Below are 22,094 nucleotides of genomic sequence, written 5' to 3'. Positions count from 1 at the left end.
CTTCAAGGAAGAAGAGACCTGCTGCAATGGTTGAGAAGAAAGGGCCGAGTACGTCTCTTCAGCCCTTTCGAGGAGGCCCTCCCTCCAGAGCTCCCTCAAAAAGGAAGGCTCCTGAGAGGAGAGGTAGATCTGCCTTCCGTCCCTTTAAGAAGGGAAAATGAAACTACGTGCCTCCAAACACCAGTAGGTGCCAGGCTCCTCGGATTTGCGGAGGCCTGGGCACTCATCAACACGGACACTTCATCAATGTCTGTTATAAGGAAGGGATATTGCATCCCCTTCCAGGACAGTCCTCCCCTGACTTCAACTTCGCGGGAACTGTCCGCCAGATACAAGGACCCTGTTCTGAGGGATACTCTTCGACTAATGGTGGATCAGATGTGGGACAAGAGAGCGATAGAGCTAGTACTGGATCAAAACTCCCCGGGGTTTTACAATCTCCTTTTCCTGGTTGCAAAGGCCTCGGGGGGCTGGAGACCAGTTCTAGACGTCAGCGCTCTAAACAAGTTTGTTCAGAAGGAGAAGTTCTCCATGGAGACTTCTGCGACAGTCCTTTCGGCTCTTTGCCAAGGAGATTGGATGGTTTCCCTGGATCTCCAGGACGCCTATTTTCACGTCCCGATTCACCCTTCGTCGAAGAAGTACCTCCGTTTCATGAAGGGGGGGAAGGATCTATCAGTTCAGGGCCTTGTGTTTTGGCCTGTCCACAGCTCCTCAGGTCTTCACAAGCCTGATGAAGAATGTGGCGAGGTGGCTTCACCTGAAGGGTATAAATATCTCTCTGTATCTGGACGACTGGCTCATCAGAGCCAGATCAGAGAGGCAGTGTTTGGAGGACCTTACTTTGACCCTAAACCTGATCAAGTCGTTGGGATTACTCGTAAACCTCGAGAAGTCGCAACTGACCCCCAAACAGAAAATTGTCTATCTGGGGATTCAGATGGATTCTCGGGGTTTTCAAGTATTTCCTTCGCAAGAGAGACTTGTGAAAGGCTTGGAGAAAGTCTCTCTCTTCTTAGGGAAAGAACGTACTTCGGCAAGGGAATGGTTGAGCCTTCTAGGGACCCTTTCCTCGCTCGAACAGTTCTTTCCTCTAGGAAGACTTCATCTGCGTCCTCTTCAATTCTTCCTCAAGAGATCTTGGAATTGGAAGACCGGACTTCTCTCCGACAGCTTCCCCATTCCAGTGGAGATGAAGCCTCACTTGGAATGGTGATTGCTCCCTTTGAAAGAGAACAAGGGAACCTCCCTGGAGGTTCAGAACCCAAGCCGAGTGTTGTACTCCGACGCGTCGGAGAAGGGTTGGGGAGCAACCTTAGGTACGAGAGAGGTGTCAGGCACCTGGAAGGCAGCTCAGGTGTCCTGGCACATAAACTGCAAAGAACTCTTAGCCGTACTCTTGGCTCTAAAGAGCTTCGAACCGTTTGTGACAAACAGTGTAGTTCAAGTAAATGTAGACAACACCACCGCGCTTGCCTACATTCGGAAACAAGGAGGGACACACTCTTTTTTTTCCTTTACGAACTAACAAGAGACCTGCTGCTTTGGACCTCCCAGAGGAACATCTCCCTTCTGATGAGATTTGTTCAGGGAATAAGGAACGTCAGGGCAGACAGGCTGAGCAGGAGCAGCCAGGTCCTTCACACAGAGTGGACCCTCCACTCAGAAGTGTGTCAGAGTCTCTGGTCTCTTTGGGGGACTCCTCATGTGGATCTTTTCGCCACATTCCTCTCCAAAAGACTGGATGTCTTTTGCTCAGTGGTAGAAGATCCCAGAGCTCTGATAGTCGACGCCTTCCTGCTAGACTGGTCACATGTAGACGTCTACGCTTTTCCTCCTTTCAAGATCCTGGGGCAAGTACTGAAGAAGTTCGTGGTTTCAAAGGGGACAAGGATGACCCTCATAGCCCCCTTTTGGCCGGCACAAGATTGGTTCACAGAGGTAGTGGAGTGGACAGTAGACTTTCCCAGATCCCTTCCAAGAAGGATGGATCTTCTCAGACAGCCACACTTCGAGAAGAGGTATTATCAAAACCTCCCCGCTCTCGCTCTGACTGCCTTTCGACTATCGAAAGACTTGTCAGAGCGAGAGGGTTTTCTCGCAAGGCTGCAAGTGCGATCGCTAGAGCCCGCAGAGCTTCCACTAGACGAGTCTATCAGTCTAAGTGGGAAGCGGAGAGGACTCTCACCTGTCTGTATCCACAATAAAAGGATACAGGAGCATGCTCTCGGCAGTCTTCAGAAATAGAGGCCTAGAGCTTGCTGATAATAAGGATCTACACGATCTTATAAGATCCTTTGAGACTACAAAGTCTAAGGAACCAGCTCCTCCTAGCTGGAACCTCGATGTAGTTCTCAAGTTCCTGTCCTCTGCAAGGTTTGAACCTCCTCTTCTGGCCTCGTTTCGAGATTTAACAAAGAAATGCTTATTTCTCTTGTCTCTAGCAACAGCCAAAAGAATTAGTGAGCTGCATACCCTAGAAGATAAAGTGGGATTCAAGGGAGACTCAGCCATCTGCTGGTTTAAAGCACTATTTCTGGCTAAAAACGAAAACCCCTCGAATCCCTGGCCTAAGAACTTCGAGGTTAAAGGCTTATCGAGTCTCGTCGGTAGAGAAGAGGAAAGGTCTCTTTGCCCTGTAAGAGCTCTAAAATTCTACCTGCAGAGGAAGAAACAGATGGGAGGCTCTAGACAAGGTTTTTGGTGCTCGGTTAGAGACCCCACAAGACCTATGTCTAAGAATGCTCTAGCCTTCTTTATAAGGATAGTCATTACAGACGCACACAAGATCTGTCCTGACAACGCTTTTCGACTCTTGAGAGTGAAAGCTCATGAGGTGAGAGCAGTAGCGACGTCTCTCTCGTTTCATATGAATATGTCACTAAAGAATATCTTGGAAGCGACATATTGGAGGTGCAACTCAGTATTTGCATCTCACTACTTGAAAGACGTTCGTGTGACCTACAAGAAATGTTTTTCTCTGGGTCCTTTCATGTCTGCGGATACGATTCTGGGTATGGGAGCTAGCACCGATCCTTAATTTTGTGCATACCTTCTATTAGATATGTTCTAGACTTTCTGCAGGCAAAAGTGTTAGATGTCGCACTGGCGGCCGTTCACTATTGTTCAGTAAGGAACTCTTGTGATATCTTCTTAGATGAGTATTATAATTTTTTTTTTTAAATTTATGTATGTGTGCGTAATGTGTTTTTGAGTTCTGGTTGTTGTGAAGAGTTGGGGGATAACTCTTAACAATCTTTAGTACTAACATGGTGGTTAGGATCAGGTGATCGGGATCGGTTGTGTGCTCCTTCATAAGGTGTATTGTCATATAAGTGGATTAGCCCCCATTGACAAAGTCCTTTTTGGCTCTGCCGAGTAAGCGGATAAGACCCCATCGGCAGACCCACAAGAACTTTTGGCCATAGATCAAATATCTCGCTAAAGTTTCTTGAGGTGATGCAGACTTCTGGGCAGCAGCCACGAAGTCTACCACCTATCAGGTAGGAACCAAGGTTTATAAATACCTACAACATATGTTGTTTACCTGTCTATTCCAGTAGTTAGCTGTCTCTTACCCTCCACCAAAGGGTGCCAATCAGCTAAGTATATATCTGACAGGTAAGTTGATTGGATTAAACTGAATATTGTTATGATACAATAAAGTTTCATACATACTTACCTGGCAGATATATACGATTAATGGCCCACCCAGCCTCCCCGCAGGAGACAGGTGGAAGAGAGAAAATATGATAGAAAACGGGAATGGTTCCTAGTCCTGCCACCCAGGGCAGGCTGGTAGATCACCTGACCTACCTGTAGCGAGTGGCGCTAAATTTGAATTTCTGTCGGGGACGACGGAGTCTTAGCTAAGTATATATCTGCCAGGTAAGTATGTATGAAACTTTATTGTATCATAACAATATCATTTTCAAGGCGGTTTTGAAATCATATATGGTGGCTATCGTGTGGCTGGCCGGTCTAATCATGGACTGTCCACCATCTTTCCCAGCCTTCCCAGCACTCATTTGAACAATGTTAGCGTATATATGTAACCTTTATTGATCTTACTCAAGATTGCAGTTGTAATCAGCACAATAAAACAACATTTTGTTGCCTATGTTACTGAAAGTATGAAACTTGTTATTCCTGGGGTCATGGTTTGAACTGAATTCATTCTTACCTTGTAATCGGTGGTTTTTATCCTTACTGCCATCACAACTGAAACTCCACAGTTCTTATTTGATTGTTATTATACACATTTTGGTCTCGATTCACTCCTCATTGCACTTTAAACAAGTTGCTGTTCCTGGTTCCTAAGCGCTCACTCCACAAACACAGTTATGAGCAGCAGACGTTAACTGATTAGCTATGAGGTGCAAAGCTTTATTCCCTTAATTGTTTACTTTACTCAATATTTAGTTTAACTTTACTTAAAATTTTTTATTTAATTCATGTCTATTATCCCTTTTTTGCAACCAAATTAACCTCGAAAAATTACAAATATTTCGAATGTAAACTTATGAGCAGACGATGCGAGGAAAAATGACCCATCGTTGCCAATCTAGTGGAGCTTCACACATACGCCAATGGATTTACAAACTGTTTCCATGAATTCTAGTTGTCATAGTAATGCAGTAATGACAAAATAGCTGTAATATGTATATATACTACAAATACATGCGCTAATTTCACTTAGGTCCCCGATTTTGTGTAAGTCTTATACCCAGTTTGAAGGGTAAACATATACCAATTGACAACACTGATAAACAATTGAAGACCGCAAAATGCCGCAAAGAATGCCGTAGTTCCCTTGAATAAGTACAAATAAGTGCTGGTTAGAGGTTGGGGTTTCGATTGTTGTGATGAAAGTGCCCCAGCGCCTATGGGTACAAGTGGTGTACGGATTTAGCACAGAAAATGAGAAGTTTGTTGACACAAGTGACTCAACAAATATCGAGATGGCGTCAATCTTCGAAATATTTGGAGTTGTAAGTAAAAACTTCGAAAGCGTTTTGGGGTTGTGGTCACTGCGTTGGCCACCCTTTTCATTACCCTCCGTTTAAATCTTGAGATATGGCCTTATTGTTTTGATTTGCATACAAACCCTCAGTCCTTTAACAATAGGAAGGTACTTAGCAGCAGCTGAACTGGTCGTAAGCTTCGAACAAGGGGGGAGGAGAGGAGTCACTTTGCTTTCGGCCGCGCTAGTGGATGGACGTGTTGCTCGTCTCTGCCCGCTTCAGTCGTATGCTCTGTTTTTTTCACTTCGTGAAGGCTGTTTATCTTTCTCTTTTACTCAGTGTGAATGTACAAAGCCGGCGTAAGTACGTATCTGTGCTTGTTCCGATACGAAATACAAACCTTCGGTCCTTTAACAATAGGAAGGTACATAGCGGCAGCTGAACCGGTCGTAAGCTTCGAACAAGGGGGTTTGGTAGTTAACTACTTGTCCGGCAGTTGAGTTAACGGTACGCTCGACTGCGGGGCGAGGAGTCACTTTGCTTTTGGCTGCGCTAGTGGGTGGATGTGCTGCTCTTCATCTCTCTGCCGGCTTCTGTCGTATGCTTGGTTTGCTTCACTGCGTGAAGACTTTTTCGCTTTTTCTTTTACTTGTGTGTATTTGCAAGTATAAAAGTAAGTACGTGTCTGCTTTTGTTTTCATTTGTAATGGAAATAGTACAACAAGAGCCAGAGAAACCGCCTTGCCCCCCATCAACCGCAGATTATGCCCGGGTATTGGGGGCCGTAAGTGTGGGCTTTCCTCTCTTCTGTGAAGGTTGATCCTCATGATTTTTGTGCTCGGTGTAGAGGGCGTGAATGCTCTCGCACCGAGACATGTGATACATGTATTTTTTGGTCAGAGGAGCTGTGGAAGCGCTATGGGGGGAGGAAGAAGCCGCGGAAGCCGGCTAAGGAGTTGGAGGAGGACTCTCCGGCTACGCCCTTGATTACTGACATGTCTTCCTCCTTTCTCCCTCCATCTCAGCTCCCTCGTATGGCTCCTTCCCCTTCAGGGGAGGTTTCTCGCTCCCTCTCCTCCCTCGGTCAGTCGAGCGTAGAGGAGGGGGCGAGATACCCCGACATCCAGTAGTACTCGGGGTCCTCCATACGCTTGGGCTGGGAACTGTCCCCCCCCCCCCAGCGAGGGGGACCCCCCCCCCCCCCCGCACTAATCTACCCGACATTTCCTTCCTCAGACTTGCTGACCACGGGGGACGATCTCTGTAGGGCCTGGTACTCGCTGGGGCTGCAAGGGACACTGACGGTCCAGGGGCTGCTGAGTCATCTGGCGAGAGGGGCCATGCCAGTAACGCACGGGCCGACTACCACGACGGTGTCCACGCCGGGCTACGCTGCTCCGCCTCACCTGGTATACATGCAGCACGTAGCCACGGTGACCCCGACAGCCGCTGTGCAGGCTCCATTGCCGGAAGTTTCCTTGCCCGCTTCTACGCCGCCACCTGGGTTTACCGCTCCTGCTGCAGCCCCGGACTTCCGGTGTCCCTAGAGCTCTCCGCTAGACCTGCCTCCTGTGCATAGGATGCTGCCAGTTCCTGCCCCACCTCCTGTTCCTGATTTTGTTGCCCAAAGCCGAAGAAGAAGAAGGCTGCCTCCTCCCCCCCTAAGAAGTCACGTGCTGAGACTTCTAAGGACCTGTCCCACTTGGGACTTCCATCGGTCCTCTCCTGTTCCTTCGGGAACAGGGCCCGTCTCTCCTACCGCAAGGAAGAAGAAGACGGGGACCGGAGGAGTGTCATCTAACACTGGCACCTCCTCACCTGGCGCCAGAGGTTCTGCCTCGGCGCCGGGTACCGTCTCGGCCTCTCGTTCGCGAGAGTTACCGAGTGTACAGTCACCTGCGGGACCGGACAGCCAAGACCCAGGCATCCGAGTTCTCTCGGTGCCAGGATCCAGACACGGGGCAGAAAACAGGCGGGGGTTGCTCGGGTGACCCTCACCAGACCAGCAATCGCTCTCGCGGCAACGTGCTGGTACCCAGGGTTGGCGCGACGGTCCCAGACCGCTCACGGGCTGAGGCAAGGAAGCTGTCCCCTTGGTCGCCTGAACCAGCCTCGGCTGGTCCAAGCGGCGTGATGCGACAGCTGAGAGGGAGAGGGAGACCAGCAGCAGCTCTTCTGACGCTCGGGACCGTCGCCGCTGTTCTCGGTCCAGCCACTCGACCAGGCCTGCAGACCGATCGCCACCGCGGGTTGATGATCGCCTGCAGCCCCATCAGCACACCGGCTCTGCCAGTGTGCGGGGGGGAGCGTCAGGTCTGCCTCTCCGATCCCTTCAACTTCCTTGGGCTTTACCAGGAAAAGCGAGGCGATCAGGAGGGGCGTGCCCCTCGCGATCCCGCCACGACGCCCTACGAACCTGACACGGTCCTCGGACCAACCAGATCGTAAGCGCGAGTGGTAGGAGGAGACCAGGAGGGGTCTATCGTGGTTCCTCCTGTGGAAGGAGGAGGGTCTCGGGAGGCATTCTCGTTGGAAGGGCTTGACGGTCCGTCTCCACAGGATGCAGTTACTCCCGAGATCCAGAGGTCGTTCACGGAGGTAATTGCGCTGATTCGTCAACACAACGACCTCGAAGAAGGATCGCCACTCCCACCTACCAAACCCACATCGGTCTTGGAGGCGTTCTGGGGACCTAAGAAGGAACCCAGGACAGCGGTGGGTCTGCCGCGATCAGCCTTGGCTGACAGTGTACTAGGCCAAGTGGACGCTCTTGTCTCCGGACAGGAGGGTTTGCTTCGGTCCGGTAGGTCTGCTAAGCTACTTCCTCCACCTCTACCGTGACAGAGGCACTTTTACGTGCCTTCAGAGGACCCTCTGACGCCCAAACAGGTTAACTCAGAGTTAGCCAGGCTAACTCCAGGGGTGCCTCTGCCGCAGCTCCTGTCGGAGACCCTCTGGTTCTCGCAGCAAGAGGCACTTGCCTTGGAATCTACCGCCATGGCAGCATTCCAAGCAGTCTCATGGCTTGACCTGTGGTCCTTCAGTGTCGAAAACCGCGGCCTCCTTAGGGAACATCACTCCTGAAGAGGACCCTCCTTTCTTGAGACTGTGCCAGTCTAGGGTTAGGGCTATCGCCTACCTGGCCCACCAGATGGCCAACCTGGTTCTCCGGCGTAGAGACGCTGTTCTCACCCGAGTGACCAGGGCGGCTGGGCGTGAGGCGGCTCTGGGTCTTCGCAATGGACCGGTGCGATCTTCCTCTCTCTTCCCAGGAGAGATGGTGGACGCTGCGATGGAAAGACGGCGCACTGACGACAGTGACCTTTTAGTACACCAGGCAGTCTCGAAGGCGTCTGGGCAGACTCGAGTTACTGCGGCCAAGCCTAAGAGTTTGGTTAGCGCTTCCTCTGCGAAGGGGGGGCCCGGGTAAGAAGAAGTCGAAGAGAGGTGGGAAACGCTAGGGACGGCGTTCCCCTCACCTGCTGCCGGAAGTGTGGGGTTGCCTGGCGACCCATTGGGCAACATGGCAGCGCTACGGTGCGGAGACCTGGATAGTAAACGTCCTTCGGGAGGGATATCTACTACCCTTCGAGTCTCGGCCACCCTTCACCTCCAACCCGGTCCATCTGCAAACCTACGTTCCTGGCTCGACCAAGGACGTGATGTTTCGGCAGGAAGTAGAAGCCATGCTAAGCAAACGAGCTTGGTTCACGATGAAAACAGCACGTTCAGTGCTCGATTCCATCAGGGAGAACGACTTCATGCTTTCTGTGGATTTGAAGGATGCGTATTTCCAGATACCCGTTTATCAATCCTCCAGGAAGTACCTCCGCTTCATCCTCGACGGGACGGTGTATCAATTCAGGGCACTTTGTTTCGGTCTCTCAACCGCCCCACAGGTGTTCACGCGAGTGTTCATGCTGGTGTCGGCTTGGGCCCACTCGGTAGGGATATGTCTCTTGAGGTATCTCGATGATTGGTTAGTCCTGGCGAGCTCTCGCTTGCAGTTGCTGCAGGACAGAGATCAACTCCTCGAATTCTGCCGCGATCTGGGAATCATTGTGAATTACGAGAAGCCAGATCTCGAACTCAAGCAGAGGATGAATACCTGGGCATGCTGATCGACACGGCAGCAGGGCGAGTCTTCCCCACAGATTCGCGGATCAGCAGGTTCAGGGTGGCAGTAAGACAGTTCCTGTCTACAGGAGCAACCAGCTACGCAGTGGCAAGTCATGATCGGCCACCTGTCGTCTCTCAAGAAGCTAGTCCCTCACGGGCGTCTTCACCTGTGGTCTCTTCAGTGGAGACTAGAGGAGTGTTGGTCACAGGCAAGGGACCCTCCCTTCTTCCCCGTGTCCCTCACGGAGGAGGTGAGGCAGGACCTAGCCTGGTGGCTGGACAACGGGAGCCTCGTAAGAGGAGTGCCTCTTCGCTCTCCCCTTGGAGATGCTGCTCTTCTCGGACGCATCGACCGAGGGATGGGGCGCACACCTGGAGGAGTTGCTGACTCCAGGTGTGTGGGACCATCGCGACAAGCACCTTCACATCAACGTCCTGGAGCTCAAGCCAGCGTTCCTCGCTCTCCAAGAGTTCTGGGACCGTCTGGTGGCACACTCGGTGGTGTTGATGTGCGACAACACCACAGTAGTGGCGTACGTCAACAAGCAGGGGGGCCTAGTGTCCCTCCCGCTGTACCAGTTGACATTGCAGGTGCACGAGTGGGCCGCGGCACACTCAGCTTGCTACATTCCAGGCAAGAGGAATGTGGTAGCCAACAAGCTCAGTCGTCGGGATCAGGTGATAGGAACCGAATGGTCCCTTTATCCAGACGTGGTGGAAAGGCTCTTCAACCTGTGGGGTTGCCCAGTCGTGGATCTATTCGCCACTCGTCACAACAGAAAACTCCAGGTTTTCTACTCGATTGTGCCTGGCCCATGGGCAGCCACAGAGGACGCTCTTCAGCATCCGTGGGACAACCTCTTCGTCTACGCCTTTCCCCCATTCTGTCTGATTCGCTAAGTGATCAGTAGGGCGCTGATCACTGCGAACCTTCAGATAATCCTGGTGGCGCCCAAACAACCCCAAGCCATTTGGTATCCGGACCTGCTGGCTCTGCTTGCTGAAGCGCCGAGAGAAATTCCCCCATGGCACAACCTCCTGTGACAGCCACACGTAGAATGGTACCACTGGTCCGTCGAGTCCCTGTGTCTTCATGGCTGGCTTCTATCCACCATCTCTCGTGAGCGAGAGACTTTTCTCGCAGCGCAGCGACAGATATGGCTGGATACCTCAGACAGTCCTCTGCAGCTGTCTACCAGGGAAAGTGGTCCGTCTTCTGTGGTTGGTGTCTCTCTCCTCTCAGAGCCTCTCTTCAGCAGGTAGCGGATTTCCTCGTTTTCCTTCGCCGAGAGAAGCTCCTCTCCGTCTATGCAGTTCAGGGCCACAGAGCCGCCCTGGCCTTAGTCCTTAAACTGCGAGGTGTGGATATCTCCTCTTTCGAGATCTCCCTCCTGATGAAGAGCTTCGAGAGGTCTTACCCACCCAGGGAACTCAGTCCCCCGGGATGGGACGTGCCTCTCGTCCTTAGGAGTTTGACTTGCAGACCCTTCGAGCCACTCCGAGAGTCGTCAGACAGGGATCTGACCCTCAAGACCCTCTTCTTGCTGGCCCTGGCATCGGCAAAGAGAGTAGGGGAACTTCATGGTCTTTCCTTCGACGTCAAGCATTCCAAGGGATGGGGATCAGTGACGCTTTATTTCGTCCCGAACTTCGTAGCGAAGACTTAGAATCCTTCGGTCCCTGATGACCAGTTCGAGTCCTTCACGATCCCCTCCCTGAAGGATTTCACCGATAATGATGCGGATGAGATGCTGCTTTGTCCTTTGAGGGTGCTACGGCTCTATCTGAAGAGAACTCGGCACCTCAGGCCTGAGTGTCGACGCCTCTTCGTTAGCACCGGGGTTACCAAGAAAGAAGTTTCCAAGAACACACTTTCTTTCTGGCTGCGTGAGGTGATCAGGAGGGCGTACAAGACAGCTGGCACTGACGACACCCGTACCCTTCGTCCGAGAGCCCACGAAGTCAGAGGTATTGTTCCAACCCTTGCTTTCAGCAAGATCTTCTCCCAGGCGCAGGTTCTGAAGGCAGGGGTTTGGGCCAACCAGACCACCTTCACTTCATTCTACCTTCTTGATATCACCCACAGGTCCTTGGACTCTTTTTCCTTGGGACCCGTGGTGGCTGCTCAACAAGTTGTGTAGTCTACCCAGCACCCGAGCGGACAGAACAGCATCGCATCCTTGTGTGACTGCATGAATGGACGAGTGAAAGAGAGTGTGACTGGCTTCTCTTCATCCTTCATTCTTCTCCTCTACCTGTGGGCAGAGGGCCACGGTCGTCACTGCGCTGAACAGAAGGCCGATGCAGGTAAGCTACACAACCGAGCCCCTTTCTATCCCTTTCAGTAGGGGTAGAAGTGTTTATCCACCACCCCCCAACAAGGAGGGGAGTGGAAGCCAACAATAGACAAACCCATAACTTTACCTTGCCTCGTGAAGTAGGAACTAGTTTTTGCTTTTTGCTATTTATAAGAGGTACTCTTGCCTACCTCATAATTTGGTCCAGAAGTCTGACCACTGATCCTACGGTGCACACCCCGATCAGCTGGGCAGAGGCTAGGATCCCTACCTATGCTCTTACGACCAGGGAGGGAATCCAAGGTAGGACGAACACCAGTCTGTTCATAAGACTCAGATTCCACCCACCAATAAGTGAGTCTTCCTATTGTTAAAGGACCGAAGGTTTGTATTTCGTATCAGAACAAATAATTTGTTGAAAATTGTATTTTTCCTAACTACAAACCTGAGGTCCTTTACATATGTCGTTGTGGACCCATGGGCCGCTGCAGAGGACGTTTTTCAGTATCGACAACCTTGGGAGTTTACACCTTTCCCCCATTCTGCCTGGTTCAAGCTGTGATCAGGAGGGTGCTGATCACTCAATCTTTGGATGATTCTGGTGGCACCCAAATGGCCTGAGGCCATTTGGTATCCCGACCTAGCTCTTCTCGCCATGGCAGAACCTGCTGTGCCAGTCACGTATCCAATAGTATCACCAGGCAGTGTTGTCCATGTGTCTTCACAGCTGAAGGTTATCCACCGTCTCTTGCGAGCGAGAGGTTTTTTTGAGCAGCAGCAGAAATTGCAGGATACCTCAGACAGTCCTCTTGCAGCGGTATACCAAGAAAAGCGGTCCGTCTTCTGTGATTGGTGTCGTAGGCAGGATATCTCTCTGATCGGAGCCACTTTTCAGCAGGTTGCAGATATCCTCGTCTTCCTTCACCGAGAGAAGCTCCTGTCTGTCTGTCAGCTGTAAAAGGCTACAGAGCTGCACTGACCCTTGTCTTGAAGTTTAACGGTATTGATATCTCGTCCTTCGAGATATGTTTACTTATAAGGAGCTTCAAGAGGTCTTTCCCGCCTAGGACCTCAGGCTCCTTAGTGGGATGTGACTCTCGTGTTGCAGAGCATGACTCATGCCCCCTACAAGCCCCTTTGAGAGCCCTCAGACAGGGATCTGATCCTCAAGACTGTCTTTTTGCTTGGCCTAGCATCGACAAAGGGAGTTGGCAAACTTCATGGTCTTTCTTATGATGTAAAACACTTTAGGGGATGGGGATTGGTTATGCTCGACTTCGTCCCGTAATTCGTAGCAAAGACTCTGTATCCATCTGTCCCTGATGCCAGATTCCAGTCCTTCACCATCCCCTCCCAGAGTGACTTTGTGGATGATGATCAAGACAAGATGATGCTTTATCCTGTTAGAGAATTACAGCGCTACCTGAAGAGAACTCTTCATCTCCGGCCTGAGTGTCAACAACTCTTCAGTAGCACTGGTGGTTCCAAGAAAGAGGTGTCAAAGAACACTATTTCTTTCTGGCTTCGTGAGGCAATCAGGAAGGTGTACTCTGCTGCTGATGAGGACACGGGTACACTTCATCTCGAGAGCTCACGAGGTCAGGGTCATTGCTGTGTCCCTCGCACTCAGCCCTTGCATTCAGGTTTTGAAGGCACGGATCTGGGCACACCACCTTTATTTCTCATTACCTTTGTGGGATTACCCACAGGTCCTTGGACACTTTTTCCTTGGGACCGGTGGTGGCTGCTCAACAAGTGTAGCTTACTCAGCTCCTCTTAAAAGGACAGAATTGCATCTTGCCTCGTTGTATGGTATGAATGAGCATGACTGTGGAGTGACTGGCTTTCCTTTCATCCTACTCTTTCCATTTGGATAGAGAGTAATGTGAACCGTTACATGCTGGACAGAGCAGCCAATGTAGGTAAGTAACCTATCTATTTTCTATGATTTATTAATAGAAGTAAATATCCACCCCTTCCTTTCACAAGGCAGGAAGGAGGGACCTTGACATAAGACAAACGCATAACATGTATTTGCCCTACTCTCTGACAAAATGGTTTTTAGCTTTCTCTTAAGGGGGACACATACTTTCCCCCTTATGATTAAACCCAGAAGACTGACTATGATCTTGCAATTCTTTAACTCCAGTGAAAATCAGTGGCTAGATTCCCAACCTCGCTATTACGACCAGGAAGGAAATCTCAGGTAGGCTGAACCCCAGTCGGTTCACTGGAGATTACTCAGATTCCACCCACCAATCAGTGAGTCTTCCTGTCATTAAAGACTGAGGGTTTGTATAACGTGTAGGAACAAATCACAGTTTTTTAAAGAATAGTATTTTTATGCATTCAACTTACCTGTCAGATATATACTTAGCTATAGACTCCGTTGTCCCCGATAGAAATTCGAATTTCGCGGCACACTCTACAGGTAGGTCAGGTGATCTACCGCCCCGCTGCTGGTGGCGGGAATAGGAATCATTCCCGTTTTCTAAGACAGATTTCTCTCATCTCGGCCGTGACAGCAACATTGTTGTTGTTACTCCTGATTGATTTTCGTTTTTTTTTTCACAAATCGCTATTGATCTTCTAAGCCGGTTATTTTGGTGACGTATTGGATCTTTGGTTTGGCATACTCTTTCGTGGACTGTTATTTGGACTTGGTTTTTGGATTTTTCTCATAATGTCGGATTCTAGCTTTACGGTTAGAAGACAGTGTGTAAATGAGGGATGCATGGTGAGGCTACCGAAAGCTTCGGTAGATCCTCACACAGTTTGTAAGGGGTGTAGAATGAATGAATGCTCAATATCTAACACCTCTGATGAATGTGTAGGTTTGAATGAGGAAGAAATGGAAGAATTTAAATTCCTATTTAAGGAAATTGGATATGGATAGGGCTAGGAAGGCTTCCTCCAGAAGCGTAAGTAGGTCTCGTTCTAACGAGTCAATCAAAGTAACACCTAACCCTAAACCTGTATCTTCTTCCTCTTGTACTAAGACTGCAAATCCAGCAACGGAAATTGCAGATCTTAAAGCTGCACTGCAAAGGATGGAACGTCAAAATGCTAACGTTACAAGGGTAGCACAGTGATAGTGATTTAAGTTGTCCTAGTGCAGTGGAGGGTGCGTCTGATCGGCTTCATCTCGCTCCTAGGCCTAGACCTCTTCCAAGCTCACAGGCCCAGAGGAGAAGGAATGTCAAAAGCCTTACGGAGGTTATGGAGAATCCCCACCGATCAGGCGTCCCCTCGGCAAATTCTGTGACGACCCGAACTGCCAAGGATCGCTATCAAAAAAGCATCCTAAAACTGTGTTTTTCGTCTTCAGATTCTTCACCTAATGTAAGGGGCTGGAGCTCTGATGAACTGTCACGCCCCTTAAAAAAGGAGTTGGAAGGTTGGAAGGCTCCAACTTTGAATTCAAGCCCTGAGCTTTTCTCCGATGATCTCCATGCGAAAGGAAGAAAAACCAATTAATTCCTAAAACGCAAATTGTAGTCCCCTTCCTCTTCTAGACCTCCTTCACCTGAATCGGGAAAGGAAAAAGAGAATGCTGCTGCAAAAATTCTACTAAATGTACAGGAGCAGCTCTCCGCTTTAGTAGGAGTTTTTACGAAGGAGACTCCCAGAAAAAAGGACTCTTTCCTTCCGATAAAGAGAACTAAGGGAAGGAAAGAAGAATCTAACGTAAAAGTTGGGGATTCTACTCGGATGAGTATGAAGAATGCGCCAAAAGCGCCAACCTGGCGCAATGCGCCAGATGCACTAGAAGCTCCATCCCATGAAGCCAGAAGCGCCACCCTGCCGAAATGCGCCAGAAGCGCCAGTCTGGCGCAGGAGCCACGGGTGCCAACCTGGCGCAATGAGCCACAAGCGCCAACTGAGCGCAATGAGCCAGAAGCCCCATCCAGGTGCCAGAATGTACGGACTTCTTCCAAAAGACAGTTAAACCAGGAGGATTTGTCTAGCTTTCAGAAGGATAAGCCTTTACCTGACAGGGACTCTAGGTGCCGCACAGGCGGCCGTAGCCCTTGTCAGGATATGGGTGGCTCCGTGGAAAACGATAGGAGAGGACATCCTTCCTCTGACAGGAGAGAAAGGTGCCGCACAGGCGGTCGTCGCTCTTGCCAGGAGAAGGATAAGGTCGTGTTGCAGGATCAACTTATCTCTCGTAGGGACGCAAGTTGCCGCACAGGCGGTCGTCGTTCTTGCGAGAGTGGGGCAGATGTTGCAAGAGACCCATCTCCTATTGAAAATAAACAATCCTCTTCGGAAATGGAATTGGATTTGGAAGAAGTTTCGGAGTCGGAAGATCACTTGGCTCCAGGCTTGTCAGATTATAAGACGCTGGCAGCCCTCTTACTTCAAGAGTTTGGGGACTCTTTAAGCCCTACTGCTCCTCCTTCTTTGTTTACAAGTACTAAGGTCTCGAAGTCATCATCTTTCATTAAGATGAAGCCAACCATTTCCATGAATAAGGCTCTCCGATTCGTAGGAAATTGGTTTAAATCCAAGGAGAAGGTGGGGAAGACCGTCTTTGCCTGCCCTCCTTCCAAACTTTCAGGAAAGAAGGAAATCTGGTACGAGACGGGCGAATCACTGGGTCTAGCTCTCCCTACCACTGCCGAAGCAATTTTTTTATTTTTCTTTTTTTCAAATCTGGTGGACTCTTCAAGGAGACAAGCCTTGTCATCGGCAAAGATCACATGGGGGACTTCTGAGATGGACCATCTCCTCAAGGGATTGTTTAATGTCTTAGAAGTTTTTAACTTCTTAGACTGGTCCCTTGGGGTGTTGGCCAAGAAGACTCAAGAGAAGGAATCTCTTAGCCCAGAAGTCCTTTATAGTGTACTGTCCTGCTTGGACAAAGCGGTTCAAGATGGATCAGGAGAGGTGGCCTCGCTTTTTGGAACTGGAATTCTGAAGAAGAGAGTCTTATTTAGTTCCTTTCTGACGAAAGCAGTTACTCCTATTCAGAGGTCATCTCTTCTTTATGCTTCTCTTTCGGACCAATTGTTTCCTGCACAACTAGTGAAGGACATATCTCATTCTTTGACAGAAAAGGCCACGCAAGATCTCTTGGCCCAATCTGCAAAGAAATCAAGGACCTCGGTTTCCTGAAAGAGAGAGAATCGTACTCCTCAACAGCCCTTTCGAGGGAGCTCCTCTTCCAGACCCTCCTTTAAGAAGAGAGGAATACAGAAGAGAGGTAGGTCTTCATTCAGACCTATCAAGAAAACAAAATGAGACACCAGTCCTTCAAGCACCGGTAGGAGCCAGACTTCGGAAATTTTCCGAAGAATGGAATCTGAGAGAGGCAGAAAGATGGTCCCTTTCAGTGGTAACGAAGGGATATATGATCCCCTTTCGAGACAGGCCTCCCTTGACAACAATCCCGAGGGAACTGTCAGCCCAATACAGGGACCCTGCCAAGAAAGAAGCATTATTGTAACTGGTAGAACAGATGTTGCAAAAGGAGGCCATCGAATTGGTTCGGGATCCGCATTCCCGAGGATTCTACAACAGTCTTTTTCTGGTTCCGAAATCCTCGGGAGGGTGGAGACCGGTCCTGGATGTGAGCGCATTGAACCGATTTGTAGAGAACACAAAGTTCTCTATGGAAACATCAAAATCGGTTCTTGCGGCTCTTCAGTCCAGGAGATTGGATGGTCTCCTAGATCTACAGGATGCGTTACTTTCATGTTGCCCCTGCATCCATCATCGAAAAGAAAATATCTTCGATTCATGATGCAGGGAAAAAGTATTCCCAATTCAGAGCCCTATGCTTCGGCCTGTCCTAAGGCCCCTCAAGTGTTCACGAACTAATGACGAATGTTGCAAGATGGCTACATCTAGAAGGGATAAATATATCCCTTTACCTAGACGATTGGCTAATAAGAGCAAAATCGGAACTTCAGTGCTTGAAGGACTTGGAGAAGACTTTGGAGTTGACAAAATCTCTGGGACTACTCGTGAACCTCGAGAAATCACAATTGATCCCCAGACAGAACATAGTCTATCTGGGATACAGATGGATTCTCTTTTGGTTTTTCGGGTGTTTCCATCGCAGAGAGAATTGCTCGAGGCTTAGAAAAAATCTCTAAATTCTTAGGAAAGAACGAACCTCGGCGAGGGAATGGCTCAGTCTGCTGGGCACCCTTTCCTCGTTAGAGCAGTTCATTTCCCTAGGGAGATTAAACAAAATCTCAGACCTCTGCAGTTTTATCTCAGACAAATGTGGAGTCAAAAGACAGGAGACCTGTAAGACTGTTTTCCCATTCAACAGGGGATAAAGTCCAACCTGAAGTGGTGGTTAACCCCATTAATAAAGAACGAAGGGATGTCCCTCTTGATTCGGAACCCTCACTGAGTGTTGTTTTCCGAGATGCTCGGAAACAGGTTGGGGAGCAACACTGGGTCCAAAGGAAGTGGCGGGTACCTGGACCAAAGAACAGGTTACACTGCACATCATGCGAAGGAACTCCTGGCGATTCATTTAGCCCTGGAATACTTCGAAGCGGAAGTCAGAGGAGTGGTGAGTCAAGTCAATTCCGACAATACCACAGCTCTGGCTTACATCCGGAATCAAGGGGGCACTCACTCTTTCTCACTGAACGAAATAGCGAGAGATCTATTAACCTGGACAGAGGAACGGGGCATAATTCTGCGGACAAGGTTTGTTCAAGGTGTAAAAAACCTAAGGGCAGACAGGTTGAGCAGAAAGAACCAGGTACTCCCGACAGAGTGGATGCTTCACTCAGAAGTCTGCAGACAAATGTGGTCCCTCTGGGGTAAGACCCCAGATCGACCTGTTTGCCACGTTCCTCTCCAGGAAGATAGACAACTTTCTGCTCTCTAGAAGAAGACCCAGAGCCACGGCGATCGATGCTTTCCTCATGGATTGGTCAGGCATAGACGCCTACGCCTTTCCCCCCATTCAAATTGCTGGGGGAAGTACTAAGAAAGTTTGTGGCATCGGAGGGAACAAGATTAATTCTAATTGCTCCCTTCTGGCCTTCCCGAAACTGGTTCACAGAGGTACTGGAATGGACAGTGGGAACTTCCCCAGATCTCTACCAAAAACAGGACAGATCTGCTCAGACAACCCCACTTCAAGAGGTTCCACAAAAACATCCAAAGTCCTCTCCCTGACTGCCTTTCGACTATCGAAAGACTGGTCAGAGCGAGAGGCTTTTCAAAGAAAGTTGCAACTGCAATTGCTAGAGCCCGCAGAGCCTCTACCTTGCAGGTCTACCAATCGAAGTGGGAAGTTTTCCGTAGATGGTGAAGGTCGAAGAAGCTGTCCTCTTCCAATACCTCTGTGACCGAAATCGTGGATTTTCTCCTCTTCTTAAGAGAAGAGTCGAAATTGGCTGTATCCACTATCAAGGGATATAAGAGCATGCTCTCAGCTGTTTTTAGAAACGGGGGACTGAATTTGGAAAATAATCAGGATCTTCATGATATCATCAGGTCTTTCAAGACGACTAAATTGAGATCTTCTTTTATCCCCCCGAGGTTTGGAACCGTTAACGTAATCCCCTAAAATTCCTTGGATTTTCGGGTTCACAGGTTCAAACCTCCAGAGAAATCTCATTCAGAGATCTTACTAGTAAATGCATATTCCTGTTGGCCCTCGCAACTGCTAAGAGGAGGATCAGTGAATTACATGCTTTGGACGTCTCTGGGTGGGATTTAAAAAAGACTCGGCTGTTATTCTTTCCAGGATCTATTCCTAGCAAAGAATGAAAACCCTTTCTAAACCTTGGCCTAGAAGTTTTGAAGTCAAGGGACTCTCTTCTCTAGTAGGTAGAGAGTTGGATCGGTCCCTTTGCCCAGTCAGGACCTTGAAGTTCTATTTAAAAAAGAAGACACAGCGTCAGGGATGTCGACAAAGTCTTTGGTGTTCGGTAAGAAACCCCAAAAGACCTATGTCAAAGAACGCTGTGATTACCGAAGCTCACAGGAATTGCCAAGAGAACTCTTTAAAGCTGCTGAGAGTAAAAGCTCACGAAGTCCGGGCTGTGGCAACTTCCCTTTCTTTCACTAAGAATATGTCCATGAGAAACATTTTAGCAGCAACTTATTGGAGGTGCAATTCAGTATTTGCATCCCACTATTTAAAGGATGTTAGAGTAACATACGAAAAATGTTTTTCTCTTGGACCTTATGGAGCAGATGCAGATCCTTAATTTTGTTTTTGTGTTTTTAATGATACTTTGTAATATTGTTGTTGAGTTGTGGGTTGCTTGAAAGGATGTTCGGGGATGACTCCTTTCAATCTTAGTACTAACCCTTATTAGGATCAGGTGATCGGGATTAGTGTCGTGCTCTATGATCATGCCAATAGGCAAGGTGTTTTGTCATGTAAGTGGATAGGACCCCATTGACAAAGATCCTAAGGTTCTGTCGCGTAAGTGGGTAAGACCCCTGTAACAGACCATCAAGAACTCTTAGCATGAGGTCACTACCTCGCTGAGGCTCTTGAAGCGATACAGGCTCCTAGGCAGTAGCCATGAAGTCTTTCGCTAACACAGGTAGGAATCAAGGTTTTTTATTTTTATTACCTACAACATATGTTGTTTCCTGTCTATTCAGTAAATTAGCTGTCTCTTACCCTCCGCCAAAGGTGCCAATCAGCTAAGTATATATCTGACAGTTAAGTTGAATGCATAAAAATGTTATTGTCATGATACAATAAAGTTTTATGCATACTTACCTGGCAGATATATATGGTTAATGGCCCACCCGACCTCCCCTCAGGAGACAGGTGGAAGAGAAAATCTGTCTTAGAAAACGGGAATGATTCCTATTCCCGCCATCAGCGGCGGGGCGGTAGATCACCTGACCTACCTGTAGAGTGTGCCGTGAAATTCGAATTTCTATCGGGGACGACGGAGTATATAGCTAAGTATATATCTGCCAGGTAAGTATGCATAAAACTTTATTGTATCATGACAATAACATTTTTCCTAGCTATACAAACCTGAGGTACTTTGCACTAGCTGCCTACCTCATGCCACCCCTCAATCAGCTACCTGGGCCAAAAGCAAATTGGAATATCTATGTCCAGTCGGAGGGACTACCAACGACCAGACTGGTAGTTAACTACTGAACCGCCTTGTTAAAAAATTCAGCGGCTGCATCCAGGCTATGCCTTAAGTAATTCCTATCATAAAGGACCTCAGGTTTGTATAGCTAAGAAAAATACAATTTACTTTAAAAACATGTTTTCCTAACTTTATAAACCTGAGGTCCTTTACACTAATGCCCACCTCATGCCACCCCTCAATCTGAAACTGGGGCCAAAAGGCAAATTGTGAATGTTTTCACCCGGGCAGGCAGGTCTCTCCGGCCACCCGTCTGCCGTACAGTAGTTACTGCTTAACCACTGTGTTGACTGTGTTCCAGCTTCGTAGTAAGTAATTCCTATTGTAAAGGACCTCAGGTTTTTATAGTTTAGAAAATTACAATTCACTTTCAAAAAAATTATTTTACTTTTCAGAAGGCTGCACATATCACCCTGGGGAACCCATATTTCATGATGCATACAAAGGCTGGTCTTGCTGTAACAAGCGAAGCACAGATTTTACAACATTTCTCAATATGAAAGTATGACCCTATTTTGTGATTGTTTTGTTGAGGGAGAAAAACTAATGTCAAATATTAGTGAAGCACATCAATGAAGTACTGCATGCAAAACATCATATAATTATTTCAGTGGCTTACATTCAATTACATAGCTGTAAAGTTTCCTGCCACGGCAGACCAAACTTCAAATTTCACGGTGGCGCTGCCATCGCTTGTGTAGGTGGCAGAGACTCATCCATTTTCAGAACTGTCAGGTACAGCACCAGGGTTGGGGTCAATTAGGAATTGAAAAAAAGAAATTTTGAAATGTGTAATTGGAATTGACAGGAATTAATGCTAAAATTCAGTGAATTGATATGAATTGATGCTAAAATGCTGCGAATTATAATAAATCTTGTGTTATAAACTGCACCTTTACACACCATCTTTATAAAGGCTTAAAAGCTGGACCTTTAAACACTGTCTCATTAAGGCCAAATGACAGGAATTAAACCTAGCATTCTTGAACATGACATATTATGAATACATATACTAACTTTATAGACTCTTAAGAGTTTTAGCTTACAATTGCATTTTTCGACCATTTTGTTTTGAGTTAAAGTTGACCAAAGTTCAAATTTTGTCTATATATTGTAATTTATATGAAAATATTTCAAAACTGATCAAAGCTACAACCATGAGATATTTTTTGTTGTATTCTACATGAAATTGCACATATTTTCATGTATAACATTGTGTAAGGCCTAATGTAAAACGGTGTGAAAATTACAAGGTGACTCAAGCATTTCTGATATTTTCGGCCGAGTTACCGTGCCTAGACGTAAGGAAAAAGTTTTTTTTTTTAAATTCACTATCAATCGAAATATTGTGCTAGAAACTTCCTGTGTGTTGCAAAATGAAGGTAATTGATTGAGTATTACTAGACTGTAAGAGTTTTAGCTTACAATTGCATTTTTTTAACCATTTCGGTTGAGTTAAAGTTGACTGAAGGTCAAATTTTTTCTATATCGTGATTTATATGAAAATATTTCAAAACTGATAAAAGCTACAACCATGAGTTATTTTTTGTTGCATTCTACATGAAATTACACACATTTTCATGTATAACAATTTATGTAAGGCC

At 48.0% G+C, this 22,094-nt stretch overlaps 1 protein-coding gene across 3 annotated transcripts in view; it reads left to right on the top strand.

The window, feature by feature from the left end:
- LOC135202419 (cysteine and histidine-rich domain-containing protein morgana-like) overlaps positions 1-22,094 on the top strand; it is a 262,246-nt gene that overhangs the window by 37,828 nt on the left and 202,324 nt on the right. For all 3 annotated transcript variants that reach the window (XM_064231811.1, XM_064231810.1, XM_064231812.1), the window contains exon 2: positions 20,886-20,992. In XM_064231811.1, the coding sequence (XP_064087881.1) occupies positions 20,987-20,992 (6 nt within the window). In that variant the 5' untranslated portion in view covers positions 20,886-20,986. The remainder of the gene's footprint in view (positions 1-20,885; positions 20,993-22,094) is intronic.

The sequence above is a fragment of the Macrobrachium nipponense genome, chromosome 30, assembly GCF_015104395.2.
Source record: "Macrobrachium nipponense isolate FS-2020 chromosome 30, ASM1510439v2, whole genome shotgun sequence".
In the NCBI taxonomy this organism is placed as follows: domain Eukaryota; kingdom Metazoa; phylum Arthropoda; class Malacostraca; order Decapoda; family Palaemonidae; genus Macrobrachium; species Macrobrachium nipponense.
Note: the sequence above shows the minus strand (reverse complement) of the source record. Positions and strands in the feature narration are given on the sequence as shown.